At 41.8% G+C, this 20,931-nt stretch overlaps 1 protein-coding gene across 1 annotated transcript in view; it reads right to left on the bottom strand.

Annotated features, from left to right (window-relative positions):
* Positions 1-234: 234 nt before the first annotated feature.
* Positions 235-20,931, bottom strand: part of OTC (ornithine transcarbamylase) — a 38,227-nt gene continuing 17,530 nt past the window's right edge. The window contains exons 5-10 of the mRNA XM_084612933.1: positions 18,763-18,916; positions 9,078-9,200; positions 6,898-6,951; positions 6,668-6,817; positions 4,592-4,729; positions 235-2,464 (exon numbers count right to left, since the gene is read on the bottom strand). Of these exons, the coding sequence (XP_084469059.1) occupies positions 2,405-2,464; positions 4,592-4,729; positions 6,668-6,817; positions 6,898-6,951; positions 9,078-9,200; positions 18,763-18,916 (679 nt within the window). The 3' untranslated portion in view covers positions 235-2,404. The remainder of the gene's footprint in view (positions 2,465-4,591; positions 4,730-6,667; positions 6,818-6,897; positions 6,952-9,077; positions 9,201-18,762; positions 18,917-20,931) is intronic.

The raw sequence follows: 20,931 nt of genomic DNA, 5'->3' as shown, positions 1-20,931 counted from the left end.
CATTGCTTACCTCATCTGCATTCATCTCTCGCTTATCGGTGTAATGAATTCATGACACATTTGGAAGGAATAATAGTACCTTGCACATCTACAGCAACTTCCATCCAAAGATCTTGAATGCTTTACATACGCTAATTAATTAAATCTCGCAACACATTTGTGAGGTAAGGAAGTATTATTAGGCCCATTTTACAGATCAGGAAACCAAAGCACAGAGGTAGGTAAGACAGAAGGTGATTTTTAAATGAGTTTATTGTAAAATATTTATCCTTGAAAATATCAACAATAAAATTAAGTGTTATTAAAAAGCCATCTGTCTTTTATGACAGTATATTAATCCAGACCATAATAAGATTAGTTTTATCCTAAATACTGTAGGATTCATACAAGGTTCATGCGCTTGGCAACATTCAGGGCACACCCTGAGTGTTGTGTAGGAGCTGTGCACACACAGCTCCTTTCAAGAGCATGAACCTTGGAATCTCGCCCAGATGACATGAACCGTGGGAAGCCTCCCAGGACTGGGCTCAAGGCCCGAGAGCAAGGAATGCGGTAGATAGAAATTGGTAAATAATGTTAAACAAAGCCAGTGTATTCCTTTTATCTATTGGAGAATGTAATGCGCGGGGGGAGAGAAAGAATAAAGGAGAGGGTGGAAAGCTGACAGGCAGAAGTCCGTTGGCAGACCAGCCTGTTTGCTTGCTTAAAGCTCTGTGCTGTCTTGTCATTGAACCGCAACAAAATACAATTTTGGGAAAGGATTGGCAAAAAGTAATTGGCTAACTCTCAACAAGCATTAAGGCTTTGATTCATCAAGGTACATAGGCAGCTGGGTAATTTTAAGCATGTGACTAATCCCATTAACTTCATTGGGACTAAACGCATGTTGAAGTACCTTGCTGCACTGAGGCCAAATTCACTAAGACGTACCTAGTACAACCAAACATATGCCAGAGTGCACACATCTGTGCGAACACCATACACATACACAAAATGGGGAAGTAAAACATTCATTCTTCTGGGTTGGATATTATTTCCATGTAAATGCCCTCTTCATCTATCTTAACTGCTTTGATCATCTTCTTTGAGATCAAAATAATCACATGATTATTGAAGCTCTTCTGATTTTGTAATGTAATTTTGACAAGAGATACACAAATGAAAAACTGAATCAATCACACACTGTGTAGTCAAATGGGTTTTAAAAGAATTTTTTTTATCCCCTATGAAATGCTGTTTCAATAATGTGTGGCCCAGCAGTGAATTCCAATTGTGAAGTGGATCAAATAGTGTTTGGAGCTAGTCAAAAACTGCAGAAAAAAAATGCACTAGATTGTTTTGAGATTTTTTCATCAATATTTTTTTGCTGGAATTTCACCTTTTTGAAAAATTCCAACTCATCTAAGAGCTGGTTTAAAAAAGATAGAAATTTGGGGAAAGGTTTGAAAACATTTTATGTCAAGTTTTCACTGAAATTTCAAAAATTCACAACCAACCTACAGTTGTCACAAACTTCTGTTTACTACCAAGAGGGATTAACTTGTATGTACACCACATGTCACTGCTAGATGAAACCTAGCAAACTCCTGCCATACAGCAACATTCACTTAGGACCACCTCATCTCTGGTTTTTGCCACAGAGAGTATGAAAAGAAGGGAAGACTTGCTTCGTTAGTCAAAATTCTGTCCGGGGGGGATGACGGAGCGGGGCGAGGAAGAATAGTGAGCCCATACTTCTTGCCATCTTTCTTCTCCCATACCCAACCCTGTGGCAGTCCCTCTGTGTGAACCACATCACTATTCTCCAGCAAGCCCTCAGGAATTTTCCTGTTTATGATAATCTGACAGAGCCTCTGCGGTCTCAAACCCAGGCTGAGGTGGGGTTACAAGGTGGCCAGGGTGCAACTAGGGAAATTGTACTAACAAGGGAATGTTGAGGTCCCAGAGTATAGTAAGGAGGTGCTAGTTCTCTGCACATGTGCTCCGAGATCAGCAAGAAAACCCAGTAGATTTAGGGGCAGCTGCATAGTGGTTATATAATAGATTTGGAGCTTTACAACACTAGTTCTACCACACCATACATAAACCACTGCTTATGATACTGTTGGATCCATTTGTTAAACTACAGCTTTGGAAAACTTAAAAGACATGAATCGATATAAAAGCTACAGAACTTAAAGCATCTAGGAAAAGCGCTACTCTTGCAATGCTGCACTGTTTAATTCACATCATCTCCAAGGTTTTCATGAGTGCAAAGCAATATCATACATTCAGTGGAGCCAACCTATGCAATTTTATGAAGGAATCATTCATTGCTTTGATCCTGTATGAAAGACAGCTATATATTTGCAGACCAGAATATTCTGCTGGTGAGGAATATTTTCTCTTGGCAGGAACCCAAGCATCAAAATGTAGGTTTCTGCAGCTGTGGTGAGTAATCTGTCAGCAGGGAAACCATGACAGCCTAGAGGGGGAGGGAAAAAAAACCCCAGTCATATTGGAAACAGACACTGCAAACAAAATAAACAGGGAAAAAATATTTTTGAGTTCCAAGGCTTTGTGCTGAAAACGATTTTTCCCAGCAGAAACTGCATGCTTAGATTTATTTTCTAGAATTTCCAATGGCAAAACATCAAAGAGTCTAAAAATTAGTGTGTTCTGTTAGTATTCAATAGGTTTCCTCTGTGCGCACCATACGTGAATGCACAATAGGGGTGGAGTTCAGAAAAACAATGCTAGAACCAATATCAATACTGGACCAAATTCTAAAGTCTTTTTAACTGAATTCTGTCTGCAGTTACTCCTGATCCGCACTTGTGTATATGGGAGCAAAATTCGACCCTCGATGCAGACATGAGCAAAATTTCCATTGACATCAATAGGAGTTTTACTTGAATAAGGACCTCAAGATTTGGCCCAGTTTAACTACAGTTGTTGTTGCCCCATAAAATAGAAAACCCTGGCTGTATTGTGTCATGCAACTTTCTTGCTTGCTTCATACTTTCTGACAATCTTTAGATATATCAATTGTAGAATGAGAGTACTGGAAAGTGGCAGTCAGAGAGAAGTAAGATTGTATCTAATCAGATTTGTTTTTCTCTATGTGTTGTATACACAGACCGTGCACTTCTGTTCTTTCTCTAGTTTATATTGCCACTGTTTTACAGTAATATCTGATCGGAAAGGTGTGCTTAGAACAAATGCAAGTTCCTCTGCGAATGCTGGTGACCCCATTTCTGTTTTCTCACTTCGAGAAGGTTGATGTTTGTCAGCATGACTGTTCTAAAACCTACAGTAACTAGTAGTTGTGAAAAATATGACACTGGTAGGAATACTGAGGATGGAGTTACAATTTGTGTTTAATGCTGAATATATTCTTGTAGCTCGCATGGTACACTTAGCGTTATCCAGGGCTATAGCCCAATATGTAAGTAGAGAGCACATACTTTTACTTCAAAGGCTTCATTTTGCAATCCTTTAAGCAAAATTCCCACTACCTTCCATGGCAGCTCTGAGAGCCATCTCTGATGCCATCTGCTATAACCATTTTTTAAAACTGTAGCCTTTATAGCACCATTCTTGGGATTGGTATTTGGAGTGTTTGAAAGAGGTGGAGCTAAGAGATTGTCAACACTACCATAGCTATGGTGCTGGTGCCGTAACCCTACAGTGTAGGCACACGCTACAGAGACAGAAGGGTTCTTTCATTGCAGCAGTAACTTCACCTCCTCAAGGGATGATAGTTAGGGCAATGGAAGCATTCTTCCATTGACTGACCAGCATCTGCACTGGGAGTTTAGACCAGTGTGGCTGCAGCACTCAGGGGTATGGAGTTTTCACACCCGAGTGCCAAAGGTGGGTCAACCTAAGTTTTACGTGTAGACAAGGCTCAAGCTAATTGCTAGTGTAACTCAATGACTTCCATACAATAAATTGCAGTTAAAAGAGTAGATCTCACTCGATTAAAATAATCTGGGTCAAGCAAGAGTAGATTTAGGTACAAGCAGGAAAGAGTTGACATTTGATGCACTTAAAACCATGACATATTAGGGTAGGGTTTTGAAACATTTATATTAAGGCACGGGCTTTACTGAGAAGTCATGCTAAATTCAAATCTGGATTGAAGGGTAGAACGATAGTCAAGTACTGCCTAACCCCGAACTCATGGGTGGCAGGTATCGTAGGCAGAGGTAGGCTGTGCCTCCCCAAACAGCCTAGCATGGCCCTGCCCATGCTCCACCCCCAGGCCAGGCCCCCTCTCTGTGGTTCCCAGCTCCCTAGCTGGCCCGGGCTGGCTGGTACTGGCTGGCCTGCCTCCTGTAGGGACTCAGGGGGCTGGTACTACGGCTGCACCGCCTGGCACACCAGGGCTGACCGTGCTGCTGCCCGGAGCACCAGGGCTGGGGCCTCGCCCCGTGGCTGCCTGGAGTTGGGGCCGGAGTCTGTGGTGGGGGTGCTCTGGGCTCCTGAAGGGGAGGGGGACAGAACAGGAGAGGTGAGGTGGGGTTTTGGACACAAGGGGAGGGACTAGCTGCCCCCAACAGCCAGGTCACCGGCCACCCATGCCCAAACTGTTATTTGCTTTTCATACCATAATTGTCCATTTTCTGTTTTCAGCCTCCTGGAAAACCAGTGATTGTGGAGAATAAAATACTTCATCATCAACTTCTTCTGGCTTTCTTGGTAAACAGTGTAAAAAGGTCCAGTCAGAGGCTGCATATTTTCCAGTCTAAAGATAAAAAAGCATGAAAGAGTTGAGTGATGTGATGGTACATTAGCAAGATCTTTAAGTGGTGAGCAACTGGTTTGGGCCAGATTCTGATCTCATTTACACTTGGTGCGAACCCCAAGTAATTCCACTGATGTCAGCAGAGTTAGTCCAGATTGATACGAGTGCAAATAAGATAAGAATCCATGGTGACATCCTGGGCCCATTCAAGTCAATGGGAATTTTACCATTGATTTCAGTGGGGCCAGGATTTCATCACTAGACTTTTGTCTTTGAAAGGAGAGTAAAAATTGTGGTGAAGCAGCAGGTCAATCAATAAGTACACCCTGGACAGTAACACCACATGCCAACAAAATATATGGATAATGTCAATAACTGCATATTAAGACAGGCCTAAAAAGGCCTTGGTCAATTCTTTTGACATCAGTAACTCATAATACATCAATCTAATAGATGAACAAAGGATTACAGCATTTTAAGCAAGTTGAACCATGCCTCCTACTAGCATTCTGGGGACCGAGAGTTAAAACATGATCAGTTAGATCACTGATTCTAACAGAGACTAAAATGTCATTATTTATATTCCAATCGCTAATATTTTGTTTCCATTATCTCTAGCAGTTGTTGCTCTGATAAATATTTCAGCTAAATGGGTTTTTAAAAATATTTATTTAAAGCTTTGCCCATTTACAGATACATACAAATCTGCCCAACATGGTGTCCTGGCTGTGTTCTCTATGAATTGCAATATGAGCATTATTGCAACTTAGCCTGAGAAACAGTCAAAGGATCTTCTCTTGGAGTGTGGATATAATAAGGAGAGTTGGCTGGGAGGACCAGAAGGTTAAATAAAGAGTCCTTGAAAAGGGGAGAAAGCAGAGCCTTGACTCTCCCCTCTGTTTGTGCCCCAGATTTATGCATTCAGTAAGAGCCCATCCAGAAAGGCCAGACTGAAAGAGAAAGCTTGGCGGGGAAGCCTCAGGTAACTCAGATAGCAATTGTGTTGGTTAGGGGGCTTTGCATTGGTGTGAAGTATACACCAATACCCATGACATTTCCTCATAAGAACTACCAAATGAGTGCTTTGATGGTGTTGATCTTTAAAAATGGAATCTACAGAAGTGGACCAGAACAAATAAACTCTGTACTGCCAACCTCAAGAGATCAAAAATCATGAGTCCGACACTTCACCTGCCTCCCCAAAAAAATCAGGAGATTTTTTTAAAAAGATTATATTGTGGTTTTTTGGTCTGTTTTTTAATTTTTAAACAACCCGAGCCCATCCCCAGTGTGTCTATGTGTGGCAGCTACTGCTGTCCACTCTCCCAAATGTATTGGGTAAGGTGATTCTGGCCTCTGCTGCAGGAATTCTCACCCCTAATCTGCCCACCCTCTGCCCAGCAATTAATCCTGTCCCCTTCCCGCCTCAGTTTTGCCCTCACCCAGCCCCCACCCTCAGTTCAGTTCCCCTACCCCATCAGCCTCCACCCTCCCCTCCCCCCATCCAGCCCACTCAGCTCTGCTTCTCCTGGTGTTCTTCATTCCTTTCTCATAGACCTGCGGGGGGTGGGGAAGGGGCTTCTTCCCTTACCAGGCTGGAGGGGGCGGCTCTAGGGGCTCTTCACCCCCCTCTGCCCCTTCCCAGGCCAGGTACTGCAGGGGGGTGGGGGAGGAGCAGAGGCACAGTCCTGTCTGTGTTTCTTATGGGAGAAGGGAGAGGAGCATCCCTGAGCTGCTGGGCACTTTGATCTCCCCTTCCCTCCCGCCGTGAGAACAGCAAGTGAAGGGGAGAGACTCAGCCACCTTCTGGCAGGGCTGAACTTTACAAGGGGGCAGGAGCTTCTCGCATCATCGCAAGACCAGCTCCAAAGCCCTCTGAAATACCATCACTCACAAAACATTCACAAGAGCTGGAAACACTGTCAACTTGACCTTTACCTGAATTGTGATCTGGTAACCTTGAAAAGCCTTCATTCGCTCTGCCTTCTCCTCTTCTTGTCCCATACTTATCCATGTGTCCGTAACTAGGACGTTGGCTCCACTTGCAGCTTCCAAGGGGTCAGTTGTGAAAAACAATTTGGTGCCATACTAATGTGAATAAGGCAGGGGAGGTCAGACAACTTCATTTAAAACATAAAGTAAACCATATTTAACATACTGGCTCATACCTCTTTGGAGTACCCTTCAGCTACTTTAACTATGTTGGGGTCCGGTTCAAAGCCCTGTCAAAAAGATGATAACGTTACAATGCACATTTACATTATTATTTTATTGAGCTGGTCAGAAAAACTTTGATGGAACCATTTCCCATGGGAGAATGCTGTTCTGTCTAAATCAAAATGCTCTGCAAAACTGCGTCGATTTTACTGAAATTACATTTTGGAGAAAAACTGGGGAAAGGTGTGTTGGAATTCCCTTCGAGAACTGTTTCCACGTGGCCTCCCAAGAACTCTGTTCTACTCCAGACATCGTCACTGATATTTTTACTTGGCATACAGCAATGCAAAGCTGAGTTGATCAGACACAAACGCAGGGAGTGGGTAGGGCATACCACACATTCAAAGTTACTCAGCAAACCACTTCTTTTATATATAGAGAGTTACACATTGCATTTACTAAACATTGCATTATACGTTTTGGGATTGGTTTGATTATGTTGCAGGAACCAATCCCTGTGAAGCATATTCTGTCCATATATTGTTATTCTTGTTACTAGTAAATGTTTCTCTGGGTGTTCTCCCTCTTATCTTAGCTGGCTCAGACATTCTGTCTTTTTAGCCTGCTGACATATTTATTTAGCTTATTTAGCACAAATGTTCTGTTTTCAGCCTACTGATCTCTTTATCACCCTAATCCTATCCTCCAAAAACTGTTGAGACCTCCCTCCAGGTGTTAGTTATTCCGGCCAGGCCAGGCCAGGCCAGGCCTCATCAACAAGGTGTTCCAACAATGTTAAAACATTCCATTTTGACACTTTTGAAACAGATTATTTCAATTTTTCATTTTGAAATAACTTTGTCTTGATTTTTTATTCTGTATTATACTATATGTTATCAGATTTTTAAATTAAAATTAAAACAAAACAATTTTGTCTAAATGAAAAATTTCAGTCAATGTAAAACAAGGAGTTCTTTGTAATTTTCCTTTCCAGAGACTTCTGAAACTTTCAAGTTTCATTCCGATTTGGAACAAAGCAAAATTTTGGGAAGCCCAGTGTCCATCCCCTGCACAATTCTATTATTTATATTTAAGTAGGTGCTGAAAGGCCCCAGTCAGGATCAGGACCTCATTAGGTAGAGTACAACACAAACACACTGTAGAAGGGCAGTCCCTGCCCCAATGAGTCATGTTGCATTTTAATTTATATATAAAAGCAAATCTATGTAAAAAATCTACCAAACAAAACGTGCATATCCATTGAGATTAAGGCAACTATGATACCAAATAGCAAAGATAAGGAGATTTATATTCCAGCTTGACACCCTGTTCCTCTCCATCTGCTGTGCCTAAGCCAGTGTTTCTGAACTGATGAACCAGAAAGGAAATCAGGGGCATCATGAGATGTTGAAAATTTTATTATAATCTAAAGCAAAGAAAATCTCACTCCTCCACTCCCCACACATCCTTACCCTTTAAGGGAAGTATTCTCTGTCAACCTTCCAGGACACACACAAATAAATTATATTGCCTTAGCATTGTTCTCACTGGAATACTTCTATAGTAAATATAAAGTGGTTTGGTGTTTGTTTACTTTGAATAAGTGGTTGCCAACTTGAAAAGGTTGTGAAACACTGGTATAGGCTATGTGCTATTGTAAACCACACACTGTCTGCGTCTGGTGTTCTGTCCCATCTAGTGGCACCAAGACCAGTTAGAAAGAATTAAATGAGTCTGCTCTACAGCCTTAGTTAAGAGCCAGTTGACTTTTGGCTCATGCACTAAGCTCCAGAAGTCCCAGGTTCAATCCCACCTATCAATAACCGGGGTCTGATGGTGTTACACTATGTCTTCCTGGGGATCTCCTTAAATCAAGGTACTGAGACCCCATAGTGAAGCACATAATGGTGGTCTTTTTTAGACTGTAAGTAATGTGGGGTAGAGAGCTTATCTCTTTCTTTGCATGAAACTGCACTTTAGCCCCTCTAGAAATAAATAATAATTCAGCATGTTTTCACTGTGGGCTACATTGTGGTGGCACAATGATGGGGGAGGAACCTCTTCACACTTGTGTGGCCTATGCACAGGCTAGCCAGATACACAGCTTCTAGGAGGTATGCAAGTGTCTGAGAATAGAACTTGAGTCTTAGAAAGTTTTACTTCCCTTCCTCGAAGTGCAGGACTCTCTTACCTTTGGAGTAGCGACACGCAGATGCATTCCAAATTTAGCAGCACTCATCAGGATGGAGTTCAGGACATTGTTTCCATCACCAATCCAGCTTATTGTGAGCCCCTTCAGATATCCATAGTGTTCCTCACAAGCAAATAACAATACCGCAATTATGATTTTGGAGATTCAGCAAACAAGTGGCAAAAGGTGCCAGGAGTGGTGACAACACTAGTTACACTAGTGAGTGTAACTTTGCCACCTTCAATTATGAGTAGCTGTCATGTGTGGAGCATTGCTTTGATCAAACCTGTAGCAGTCACAGGATGGTCACTCCAGAAACCAGCAATAAGACTTTACAAAGCTGAGCGAAAAAAAGCATCCTACAGCTGAACTTAAATCCAAGAAAAGACAACTGAATGAGTATACCCCCTTAAATCCAAGAAAAGACAACTAAATGAGTATACCCCCTTGTCTTATACCAGCAGTTCTCAAACTGTGGGTTAGGCCCCCAAAGTGGGTCATGACCCCATTTTAATGGGGTCACCAGGTCTGGCATTAGACTTTCTGGGGCCCATGGGCCCAAAGCCAAAGCCTGAGTCCCACCGCCCGGCTGAGCAGCAGGGCTCAGGCTTTGATTTCAGCGCTGGGCAGCGGGGCTCAGACTACAGGCCTCAGACTACAGGCCTCCCACCTGGGGCTGAAGCCCTTGGGCTTCGGCTTTGCCCCCCTGGGTCGTGTAGTAATTTTTGTTATCAGACGTGGGTCACGGTGCAATGAAGTTTGAGAACCCCGTCTTATATATAGCAGAGTGTTATTGCTTCACCTTGACTTAAACTTTTATTGTAGTGTTTTCATAGCAGAAATATATATAGCTATCAAAAGGTAAAGGGCAGGATTTTCAAAAGCTCTTAGGTGATCTACAAAGAGAAGTTGTCTTGAAAGCCAAGGAGAATTGTACTCCTATGACACTTAGATGCTTTGAAAATCCCACTCCAAGTCTACTGGGAGTCAAGTGGAGTGAAATTCCTATTTCTATTTTTAGCTTTGCACATGTATCAAAAGGTTTAGCAATCGTCAACATTTTAAAACCAGCTATGGGCACTCACGGTCAGTCCGTGTCTGCACTGAGGATTTGCCCCAGTTACGGCCATTGGTGTAGCTGCAGCAGTACAAATTTGTATAGTTAAGGAAAGCCACAGTTAGTAGTGGTAGAGGTTTCAAACTGAGGTAAATGCCACCAGTACAAATAGTGGCTCTGTCAGTTTACAGTTAGGGTTTGTACCAGGGCAGCTATACCCGTATATACCATTGATGGCTGGAAGTGGGGGCAAATACTCAGTATATGCAAGACCCAAGAAGGAGCAACTGGAAATGAGCTCCACAGTTCTGCTGATCAGACCAATTGAAGGTCCTTTTCAAAAAAGGGGCTTATTTAAAATAAGCATCTCTGGATGTACCATAGTAACTCCAGGGCAATATGCTTTTTATACAAAGATAAAACCAAATATGTTCACTCTTTCCCCTGTGCCCCCAGTAAGGATGAGAGGACTTGAAACATGATCTAGAGCCCTAGGTCACCCGTTCCCGCCCAGTTTGCTGTTGTATTGTAGTAGCCAAAAGCCATTGCCATTGAACAATTATTTAAATTAAAAGACTTGGGGTTTGGCATAGTGGACAAGCATCCATGTAGACAGTCTCAGCAAAGATCTGGGGGCCTGAACAAGAATAGAGAGGGAACTCCCCTTTCTCTCCCAGAGATGGCCTCTCCAAAGCAACTTTTGTGGACTTGTTCCAGGGCAAAAATATCGTAATTTCTGACAGTGGCCACAGCTTTTTTGTGTCAAAAATAGCAACATTTGGGATATTTAATGTAATTCATAGAAAAGTACTTGAGAGCCAATCTCTGGTGCCTGACTTCACCCCAGGCCCATATCATCCTTTGGGAGGCTTCACAAATCCCCAGTAGTAAGCCCAGCATTGCCAATTTGGTTTGTCCTTGTAGCTGGCAGGCAATTGCATCTCCTCCCGGCACAGCTACAACCATTTCACCAGCTGGAATCATAATGCAAATGACTCGTAGGCAGATCACTGGCTGAAAGGATGTTTCTGGAATACTATTAGGGGTTTACAAAAGAACAGGATAGGACTTGGTGGATACAGGGTATTGGAGAGTAACAGCTGGACAGATTTTCCCTGCATCCCCAAAAGCCCCACTGTATCCCGTTCTAGTGGTGTCCTCAGAGGAGGCCATGCCAAGCCTCTAGTTTCAGGGGTTAATTCCCATCTAGGGTACAGTAGTAGCAGGGTGGAACTCCCAGCTGGGAGCTAATTAGTTGCAACTGAGCCTCTTTGGGCTCATTACTTTAAAACTGAAGTTACAAACTGTAGTGTGTGAGGCACTTGTTGGTGGGCCATGGAAAGCTGGCCACTCCTATGGTGCCAGCTCCTCTTTATTTCCAGATGCTAAACTGCATTAAAAGAAGCAAACATATATTAAATACTTTCCTATGTGATGTTCTCATGTAGCCAGTTTGGCCACAGAGATGCTATGGGATGGCAAATAGGAGCAGAGATGGTCCACACAGCCAACTTTATATTAAAATGCGGCCCATGCTAAAACATTGAGAAACGCAGCCTTAAAAATGGTTGCGAGATACAAGGGCGTTGTGCTGACCCAAATCCAGAGGAAGGAGCTCTGAGGAAGCTTAGGAGCTACCCTGTATGGTTTGCACTTCTCCTTTTTCTATTTTAGAGTTCACTGCTTGTAAAACTGCACAGAAGGAATACAGCAAGAGACTTTTGCTGTAATGGTAACAATCTAGGTTAAACCAGGACCATGACAATGAAGCCACAGAGAGTGACATGTGACTTTTCTCTGCTGTCATTCCACCCTCAACCCTAGTACGCGGCCTTAGGTATTTTATCCAGTTGGCCAAGATTGCACTACAGTTTCCCTTTTCATTTTAGGCATGACAACCAAGTATTTTGGTTTTAAGTAAAACCACAAAACTGAATGTTCTTAAAGTCTGGAGCCCTTTCCCCCACATGATTGCCTCCCTTTGGCAGTCTGGGAGTGCTCTGAAATGCAACAAAACTTGGCTTCTGCTCTTTACTGAAAAGACCCACCTATATGATTAAAGTTGCCCATACAATCTATTTCTTTTCATGTCGAGACTTAGTTTCCAGGTTTCATGCAGTCCCTACCCTGGGCTGCAGCTTATCAGAAAATTTCAGAAAAAACACAAACTGAATACACATCAGTTGTTGTTATTTTTGTTTGCTTGCTTATTTTAAAGGAAGCCATGCCGCAAGCCTCTCCTTCTGAAAGTGGAAGAGGCTAGTTTAGTTAATTAGGAAGTTTCAGGTCTATCTCATCATCTGATTTTCTTTCTAGCCAGCCACAAACTGTAACACCAGCTTGAGTTGATACTGTAAATTATTGACAATATTAATCATACAGGATTCAATTATAGCATGCATTTGACTAATGAGTCAATAATTTGGCATAATTTAAAACATAAATCTAGTGGGGTAGCCAGAAAACATATTTGTACAGGAGGCAGCGTGGTTCAGTGGATAGTGCTTCAGAGTGGGAGTCAGGAGACCTGTCTTCTATTCCTGGCTCTGCCACTGACTTGCTGTGACACCCTGGGCCAGTCACTTTACCTCTGTTTCCCATTTTATCTATTTAAACTGTAAAGTCTCCAGGGCAGGGACTGTCTTTTACTACGTGTATATACCACACCTAGTACAATAGAGACCTGGTTTGGTTGGGATCTCTAGGTGCTACCATAATATGAGCACTCATCATTTGATAGATCCATGAGTGGCTATTAGCCAGGATGGACAGGGATGGGGTCCCTAGCCTCTGTTTGCCAGAAGCTGGGAATGAGTGACAGGGGTGGATCACTTGATGCTTACCTGTTCTGTTCATTCCCTCTGGGGCACCTGGCATGTGCCACTGTCGGAAGACAGGATACTGGGCTAGATGGACCTTTGGTCTGACCCAGTATGGCCGTTCTCATGAAGTGAGTGACAAGAATCTCTTAGTTTGGGTTCTGTGGGCCACATAGAAGCTTTTTGATGGCAAAAGAAGCTAACAGGGACAATATGGCAGTTGTCTTTGATTTGGGCAATAGTGCAACAACTCACGGTACTGAAAATACTTAAAGAGGAACTTCTCAAAGTCTACAACAACAAAGGAATAGAAAACTTAAAGGGGGTGAAGGAGCATGTTCTGAAAGAAAGGTTCTGAAAGAAAACAAAGATAATAAAGTGAGCAACAAACAAAAATTAAAAAGCAGCATGGTATTTGTATTTCCTGACATGCCCAGCATTCACTATCTATGAGGATGGAGCAGTGACTCAACAATGGCAGAAATAGACAAGCAGACTCCGAAATCTGTCAGCTCTACTTGATATTGAAATTCCAAGTTTCACTTCTGCTACTTTGTGGACAAAGAGGGCAATGATATTTATATATCACTGGTCAACTAACCGGTTAGCAGAGGTGAGGATAGCCTTGAGAAAGAGTGAGCATTGTGCCTGACCACTTCTTTACAAAAAGGATTGTGGTGTAGGAAACATATGACTTCAGACAAGTGAGATAAGAACCAGGTGAGGCATTGACAAACTGATCCACACTCACATGTGAGTCAGCTGACATGGACAGAGAGATCAAGATCTAAATAGTGCAAAATTGTTCATCAGTCAAGCTTCACAGAACACCAAGTAAGCCAGAGCTTATATCGAACAGAGTTTAAGCATTGGATGAACTATGGAAGTGGCAGTCATGCGCCTTAAGCATGGAAGAGAATGGAAAACCTGTGTGTACACTAAAGGCATACAAGCCTATAATCCTAGAAGGCCAGGTCTCAAGAACAACCAAAATTGGGTCTCAAAACACTTGCAGAAGATCTGGTGGGTCATAACTACACCCAGGAGGATACTCAGCTCACCAACTGGTTGGAAAAAGAAGATCATAGTTGTGGCAAGAAAAAATACTTTTCTTGCCACAATGCCTACTCTAGGTGACAGAGTTAAAGCTGAGCATTGGCAAAGGGAAAGCTGTCTTATGGAGTTAACATGTGAGAACTCCAGGTTAGTCAGGCAATGGCTACAGAATAAGACACTGAATCGGAGGCATATGAACACAGTCTTCGTGACTGGAGCACAACTCACAGCCTGTCAGAAATGCAGTGCTCTGAACACAGGACAGGAATAGAGAAAGCTCTGAAAGTAAACCAGAAGCACTTTCTGAAGTATGCATGTGTAAACTAAAATAGCAAAAGTGATGCTGTAAAAAAGAAGAAGAACAAATTAATGGGAATTATAACAGAGAAGAATAAAATGATGTTAAAGCATGCAGAGATTCGGGGAAAATGGAGATCCACTGGCACGCACAGTAAAAAGAAAAATCAGTCCTCTACTGGAAGAATTCTGGGGGCATACTGACAAAAGAGAAATTGCAGAAAAATATTTATAACGCTAAGGTAATAGCTATTATTAAAGAAAAAACCTTTCTGGGGTTAGACTTGTTTAGATACACACCTACTTTAATGTTTCTCTGTTGCTATTGCATTTTGTGTGTACATCTGTCCGACAGATTTCATATGTACGCAGCCTATCAATTCAAATATCACAAAAATGGCATTTTAGCTGATTTTAAAAATAACTAGGAGGATGCTCCCCTAGATTAGTCTTCCTACAGTCAATGTTCAGATAATATATGCCTTCATCTCCCTGAAAATCTTGCAAAACCCTGTAGTCCTGTTACAGGAAGTAACATCTGGACTCTATGGAGCTAACGGTTCGGGTGCAATATCCTACCTCTGTTCTTGGAACTGGTGAAATTCACTGAGTTATTAAAATACTGGTTTTTGCAACTACAACACAGTATGCAACAGGACAATATGTTCCCTGCTACTGTCTGATACATGAGAGAACAAAACCAAGGAAATCCCACTGCAGAAGTGCAAGCCAGAGAGGAAAAGAGGCTATGTGGGTAGCCATCACCAATAGTCTATGGGTGAGATTTTTACCCAGGCTCCACTTCTTTTACTCTGGGTAAAAAGGCCAGAGCAGTATAAGGGGAAGAGGCCAAAAGTGCCCGGTCTGGCTGGGGGAAGAGTCAGGGAGTGTGGGAGATAGCAGTGAGTCTACCTTCTGAAGACCCCCTTGCAAACCTTGGTATGAAGGATGTGGTGGAGAGGTTGGGGGTTGGCAGCGGTCTCTCAGGGTGGGTCTACATTTTGGGCAGCCCAGTAAGGGTGAAGTAACATAAACAGGAGCCTGGACTTGTCTAAATTATATGGAGGGAAGCAGAACAGTCCAGAATCAGGAGCGTACTAAAGTGGCTTAGCTCCCACTCCCCCAAGGTGCCCTCTTACAGACAAAACACAAAATCTCATCCTATCTGTCTACCTCTAACCTCTCCCAGAAAAACACAGGGCAGGGCTGGGAGTCAGGAACTGTTAGGATATAGATATTCAGGCCTGTCTGCAAAGGCCTGTACTCTAAGAATTTAGGTGTATTCTTATCACTTGGCTAGTTATAGAGGTATAAAAGAAAGAATCAAAATCACTGTCTGCCAGCGTAGGGGCCTTCTCTTACTGTGACAGTCTGAGGCCCTGTTCTTAGGCTAAGGTCTTTGGCTAAGCAACCGAGGCAGCCATAAGATGGAAAGTGAACGGTCATATCCTCACATTCCAAATTAGTCACATTGAAAGGAGGTGCTATTGGGCTGTTAGTAATACAATCCTGTCCCGATAGTGCCTATCACCTCCAGAGAAAGGGAAGTGCCTAGAAAATGTAAAAGGAAACTTAGTTTGATAGCATCCTGTCTGGCAAGAACTCACTTATCAATAGCTGGGATGTGAAATCCTCACTTCTGTATTGTTTTGTCATTATAGTTCCTACTTTGCTATTGTTTGTCTGTATAATCTCTGTCTGGTTCTGTGATTGTTTCTGTCTGCTTATAATTAATTTTGCTGGGTGTAAACTAATTAAGGTGGTGGGATATAATTGGTTACATAATCATGTTACAATATGTTAGGATTGGTTAGTTAAATTTCAGGAAAATGATTGGTTAAGGTATAGCTAAGCTGAACTCAAGTTTTACTATATAGTCTGCAGTCAATCAGGCAGGGTGGGGGAGATGGGAACAGGGGTAAGGAAATTGGAATCATGTTTGGCTGAGGGCAGGAATGGGAACAAGGACACAGGTGTAAGGCTCTGTGGTATCAGAGCTGGGAAGGAGGACACTAAGGAGGGAAACTGGAATCATGCTTGCTGGAAGTTCACCCCAATAAACATGGAATTGTTTGCATCTTTGGACTTCAGGTATTGTTGCTCACTGTTCATGTGAGAAGGACCAGGGAAGTAAGTGGGTGAAGGAATAAGCCCCCTAACAGGAACCTGCTACCTATGTGTCATGTTTTTTCTCTCCAAACCATAGAAGTAAAGTCAGAAAGAAACATGGAAGTTAATAGTTGTGCTTTTTAAGCTCCAGCAGAAAGGCATCCCAGAGTACAGGTGACAGTGCACTAGTGAGCAGCACTGCAGCTGGTAAGTATGGAATATAATACTGTTATATAAAACATAGGAGTCATATGGCTATTGAAAACTTGCTAATCTCTGGTAGGAAAAGAAGTGCTAATAGGTAGAGTGTTTATAAGACAAAAAATAAAAGCCCAGATGAAACTGTTTTACAATTACACTCAGCATTTAAATGAAACAAATGACTTTTTATCACTTCCAAAATTCTAGTTATGACTCACTGCCTTACATAAATTAAGCTGCACACAAAGGCTGGCTGAGTGCATCTCTCTCAAGTGTACCTCATTCTGAGGGATGACTCATTTCAGTTCCAAGGTTACCTCTGTTCCATAAAGACTTGGTGTCCCCTCACTTTTACAGCTGAAGATGACTTCTAACAAAAACAGGGTCATCAAATGTAGAAGGAGTCATTTACGCTAAAGCAGACTGAAGCTCCCGAGTCATAAACAGCGCATAACATGTCTCCTGCGGCTCTTTGCAGCACATATTAAAACGCTGTGTGATTTAATTATTAACCAGTCAGGATGCTTTAACTATGTTATTAACCAGCTGTAGTTGATAAAATAGTAATAATACTTGGTCAGTCATTTTGCTGTGAGAAGAATATATATCTATATAAAAATGAAATATTTCCTGTCATACTGTTTAAATATGAATACATAGTACTATAGTAAATGAAACAATGAATTCACACTACTGGGGCTCTTTGGGTAATGTTGATTGCTAATTTGGCTCCTGAACCACTGAGGTCTGAGTATCACTGCACTAAAGGAACGAGCCCGACAGCATGTAAAGTTTCCTGCATGAATAATTTTCTCTCCCCCTCATTCTGGTTCTTAGCCATATACTCTCCTACATTTGGGCCTTCACAGGCTGAGACATGACTGAATGATCTAGGAAATGGATAAGAACGGCCGTATTGGGTCAGACCAAAGCTCCATCTAGCCCAGTATCCTGTCTTCTAACAGTGGCCAATGCCAGGTGCCCCCGAGGGAATGAACAGAACAGGTACTCATCAAGTGATCCATCCCCTGTCACCCATTCCCAGCTTCTGGCAAACAGAGGCTATGGACACCATCCCTGCCCATGCTGGCTAAAACCACTCATGGACCTATCCTCCTTGAACTTATCTAGTTCTTTTTTGAACATTGTTATAGTCTTGGCCTTCACAACATCCTTTGGCAAGGCGTTCCACAGGTTGACTGTGCATTGTGTGAAGAAATACTTCCTTTTCTTTGTTTTAAACCTGCTGCCTATTAATTTAATTTGGTGACCCCTAGTTCTTGTGTTATGAGAAGGAGTAACTAACACTTCCTTATTTACTTTCTCCACACCCATCATGATTTTATAGACCTCTGTCATATCCCCCTTTAACCACATCCATACAAAGTAGTTTCTATTCATTCAGAAAGTAAGGAAGCATTTGCCAAAATTTTCATCCATCCCTACAATGTACTGATGAATTTTTATAAGCCAGTTCTTCAACTGGTTGTAAATTGGCATAGCTCTATTAACTTCAGTAAAACTATGTTGATTTGCATTGGCTGAGGATCTGGCCCTGTATGTGTACAATTTTACATAGTTATCACATAAAATACTATATTAAAATCAGAACAACAAAATGTGATCCTAATTCATTCCTTCTCAATGTAAGCAAGGTTTAATGTATCCTCATTAGGGACTTACACTAGTTTAACTAGATTGATTTAATCAATCTAGTTGACCCAGTGCATCTTTCTAACAGAAGACAAGGTCTCAGTCTCAACTATAAACAGGTTACGGCAAGGACTTCAGAATGAAATGCTGGCTCCATGGTAAATCTCTCACTGATTTCAATGGGGACAGGAGCTCACAGTTATCCTAATCTGTAAAGCACCCTCCACATTTTTTTACATCCTGGGCTCAGTCCAGCAAGTAATTTAATTATAAACTTAACTTCATTCCCACATAAATTGATGGGATTATTCAATTGCTTAAAGTATATTGTCCGATTGGGGCCTCTATAACCAACACATATTCCAAATGACATATCAGTTCCATCTCAAAATATCTAAGGATAAACTGCTTGGAATAGGACTTTTCCCAATATTTAGCAAGACTGATTAGTTTTCTAAAAGCTGTGTTCTTATCAAGAGAAGGGTATTATTACCTGCAGTGTAAGGTAATCAGCTAAAATCTGGATAGGATGGTATGAATCAGACAGACCATTGACTATTGGGATTGTGGCTTCTTTCGCCAACAGGTCCAGATCAGATTGTTTATAAACTCGGGCCAAGACTGCATTTGTCATGCTAGACAGCACCCTACGGTAAAGCAAAAGATATCCAAGTCAAACATCATAAATATATTGCTGCTTTATTCTTCAATGTGCAATGTATAAATATTAATAAGTGGTGGTAATGAATAATTTTTTTGCAGTTGCCTGAATAATATACGATGTCTGAATAATCCACTAAAATGCAGGCATTTAACAAGCTGTAAGAAGTAAAAGGAAATTATTGCTCCACACGCAATCCCATTCAATGATTTTCTATTTCATTTTTGATTGTCACTAAAGCAGAACTAATGATGCAACATTAATAAATGTGCAGGTAATAGAGGCGATTGTTTGACAATATAAAATGACAGGGATTCAATAACTCAGAAAGATGTAAAGAACAACAGTACCATCCTAATGTGTAACCTATATAAATCTATTTTGTGACCCACACAGTAACACTATTAAAGTGGCATCAGAGTTCTAAATTAAACTACAGGGATAAAGATATTTAGCATACATCACTGGCACTCTAGCTACAGCTCATGGTGTTGTGCCTTGGAAGTGGGGGTTCACAGAGGAGTATGGAATGAGAGCACTGCATTTTCTATATCATATGGATATTCTTAGGTGAATCTAGCATGAAATCAGAGGCTTAGCTTTGCAATTCTGTGCTTTTGTGGAAGTAATCAGGCACTCAAGTATAATGATTTTGAAGTATTTTGTATGTTCTAATGTTTTCTCGTAGCATCTTAAAACCAAAAAGGCAAAACTGTGAACAGAAGGGTATGGAACTGTGACACAAAGGCTATTGGTGGTTCATTACTCTGTCAGCAATTCTTGTCAGGCCTGGCACACTCACTGCACCTTCCACAGTTGTCATGATCTGGACCTAAAAAGTGTCGTGTAAGGTATCATACACAAACTGGTTTCACACTGGTCCGGAAAATCATTGTGAGGTGTATGTACAGGATATGTACAAACAGTTATAAATATGCACTAGAATTAGATTCTTTAAATGTGTTTGGCAAGCAGTACATAGGCCTAGTCTGCCCTAAAAAAGGGAATGTGTATTTGCTTGTCTGTCCAGCCTGGTTGTCTGTCAGAGACAATGATGCTATATTTACATAAGAGGTAAACAAAGCCATCAAGCTGGGGAGACAGCCTATCACAACTATCACAATAGGGGCAGCAGACTGCAAAAGTGAACATGGTCTCAGCTCCCTGGTGGACACAGCAAGCTGAGTTCCCAGCAAGGCTTCCTGGCTCTTGAAGTAGACTCAATGAACTTTGGGAGGATATAAGGAGAGAGAAAAAACCATTCTGGTATCTTTCACCTGAAGAGACAAAGGAACTGAGGACTCTGAGATCTGTGAAGGGTTCTGGCCAGCTATACTGGAAAAGAGACTTCATGAGAAACACTTCTTTGAACAAGAGAGTCTAATTAGTTAAATCAGGTTTTAGTCATAGAAGCATATTTTTATTTTTGTTTGCATGTAACCTTTCTATCTTTATTCCTTATACTTGGTATCACTTAAACCTATGTCCTTTTCTTAAACTTGTTTTACTTTTACTATAAACCAATTCAGTGCAGGGTGTGTTAACCCAAGTTAAATTAAGAGGCTGCAGTGTAATGTCTCTTTAAAGGAGGAACAAACTTAATAACTTCTGCAAGGGTTCGGTGAGAGGGCTGGACACTGCAGGGAAGATGTTTCTAGGGAAATCTGGGACTGGGAGGGTGTTGGGGTCACTCTGCAAAAAGTAACTGAGCAGTGGGAGCCAGGGTGTTACCTGCAGGCGTTAGGGCTGGACACTCCAGCAGCATAGCATTTAAGGCACCCAGAGTTGCAGGGCAGGTGGTGACACAATCCCTTACTGGTCTTGATTGAACCCTAAAATGTCACAGGAATGCTCTTACAATTGGTGGATTGCTGACCTGCCATGATGGATTCTTACATCTCCTCTGGAAAGATAGGTCCCAGTGTCAGAGTCCTTACATGGGCAAGTCTCCCATTGAAGTCAATTATATTGTTGTTACAACTGAAGTCAAACATTCTTTAT

The sequence above is a fragment of the Lepidochelys olivacea genome (assembly GCF_965140295.1).
Source record: "Lepidochelys olivacea isolate rLepOli2 genome assembly, chromosome: 1".
Classification (NCBI taxonomy): domain Eukaryota; kingdom Metazoa; phylum Chordata; order Testudines; family Cheloniidae; genus Lepidochelys; species Lepidochelys olivacea.
The sequence above is the reverse complement of the archived record's forward strand: the minus strand, read 5'-3'. Positions and strand labels throughout refer to the sequence as shown.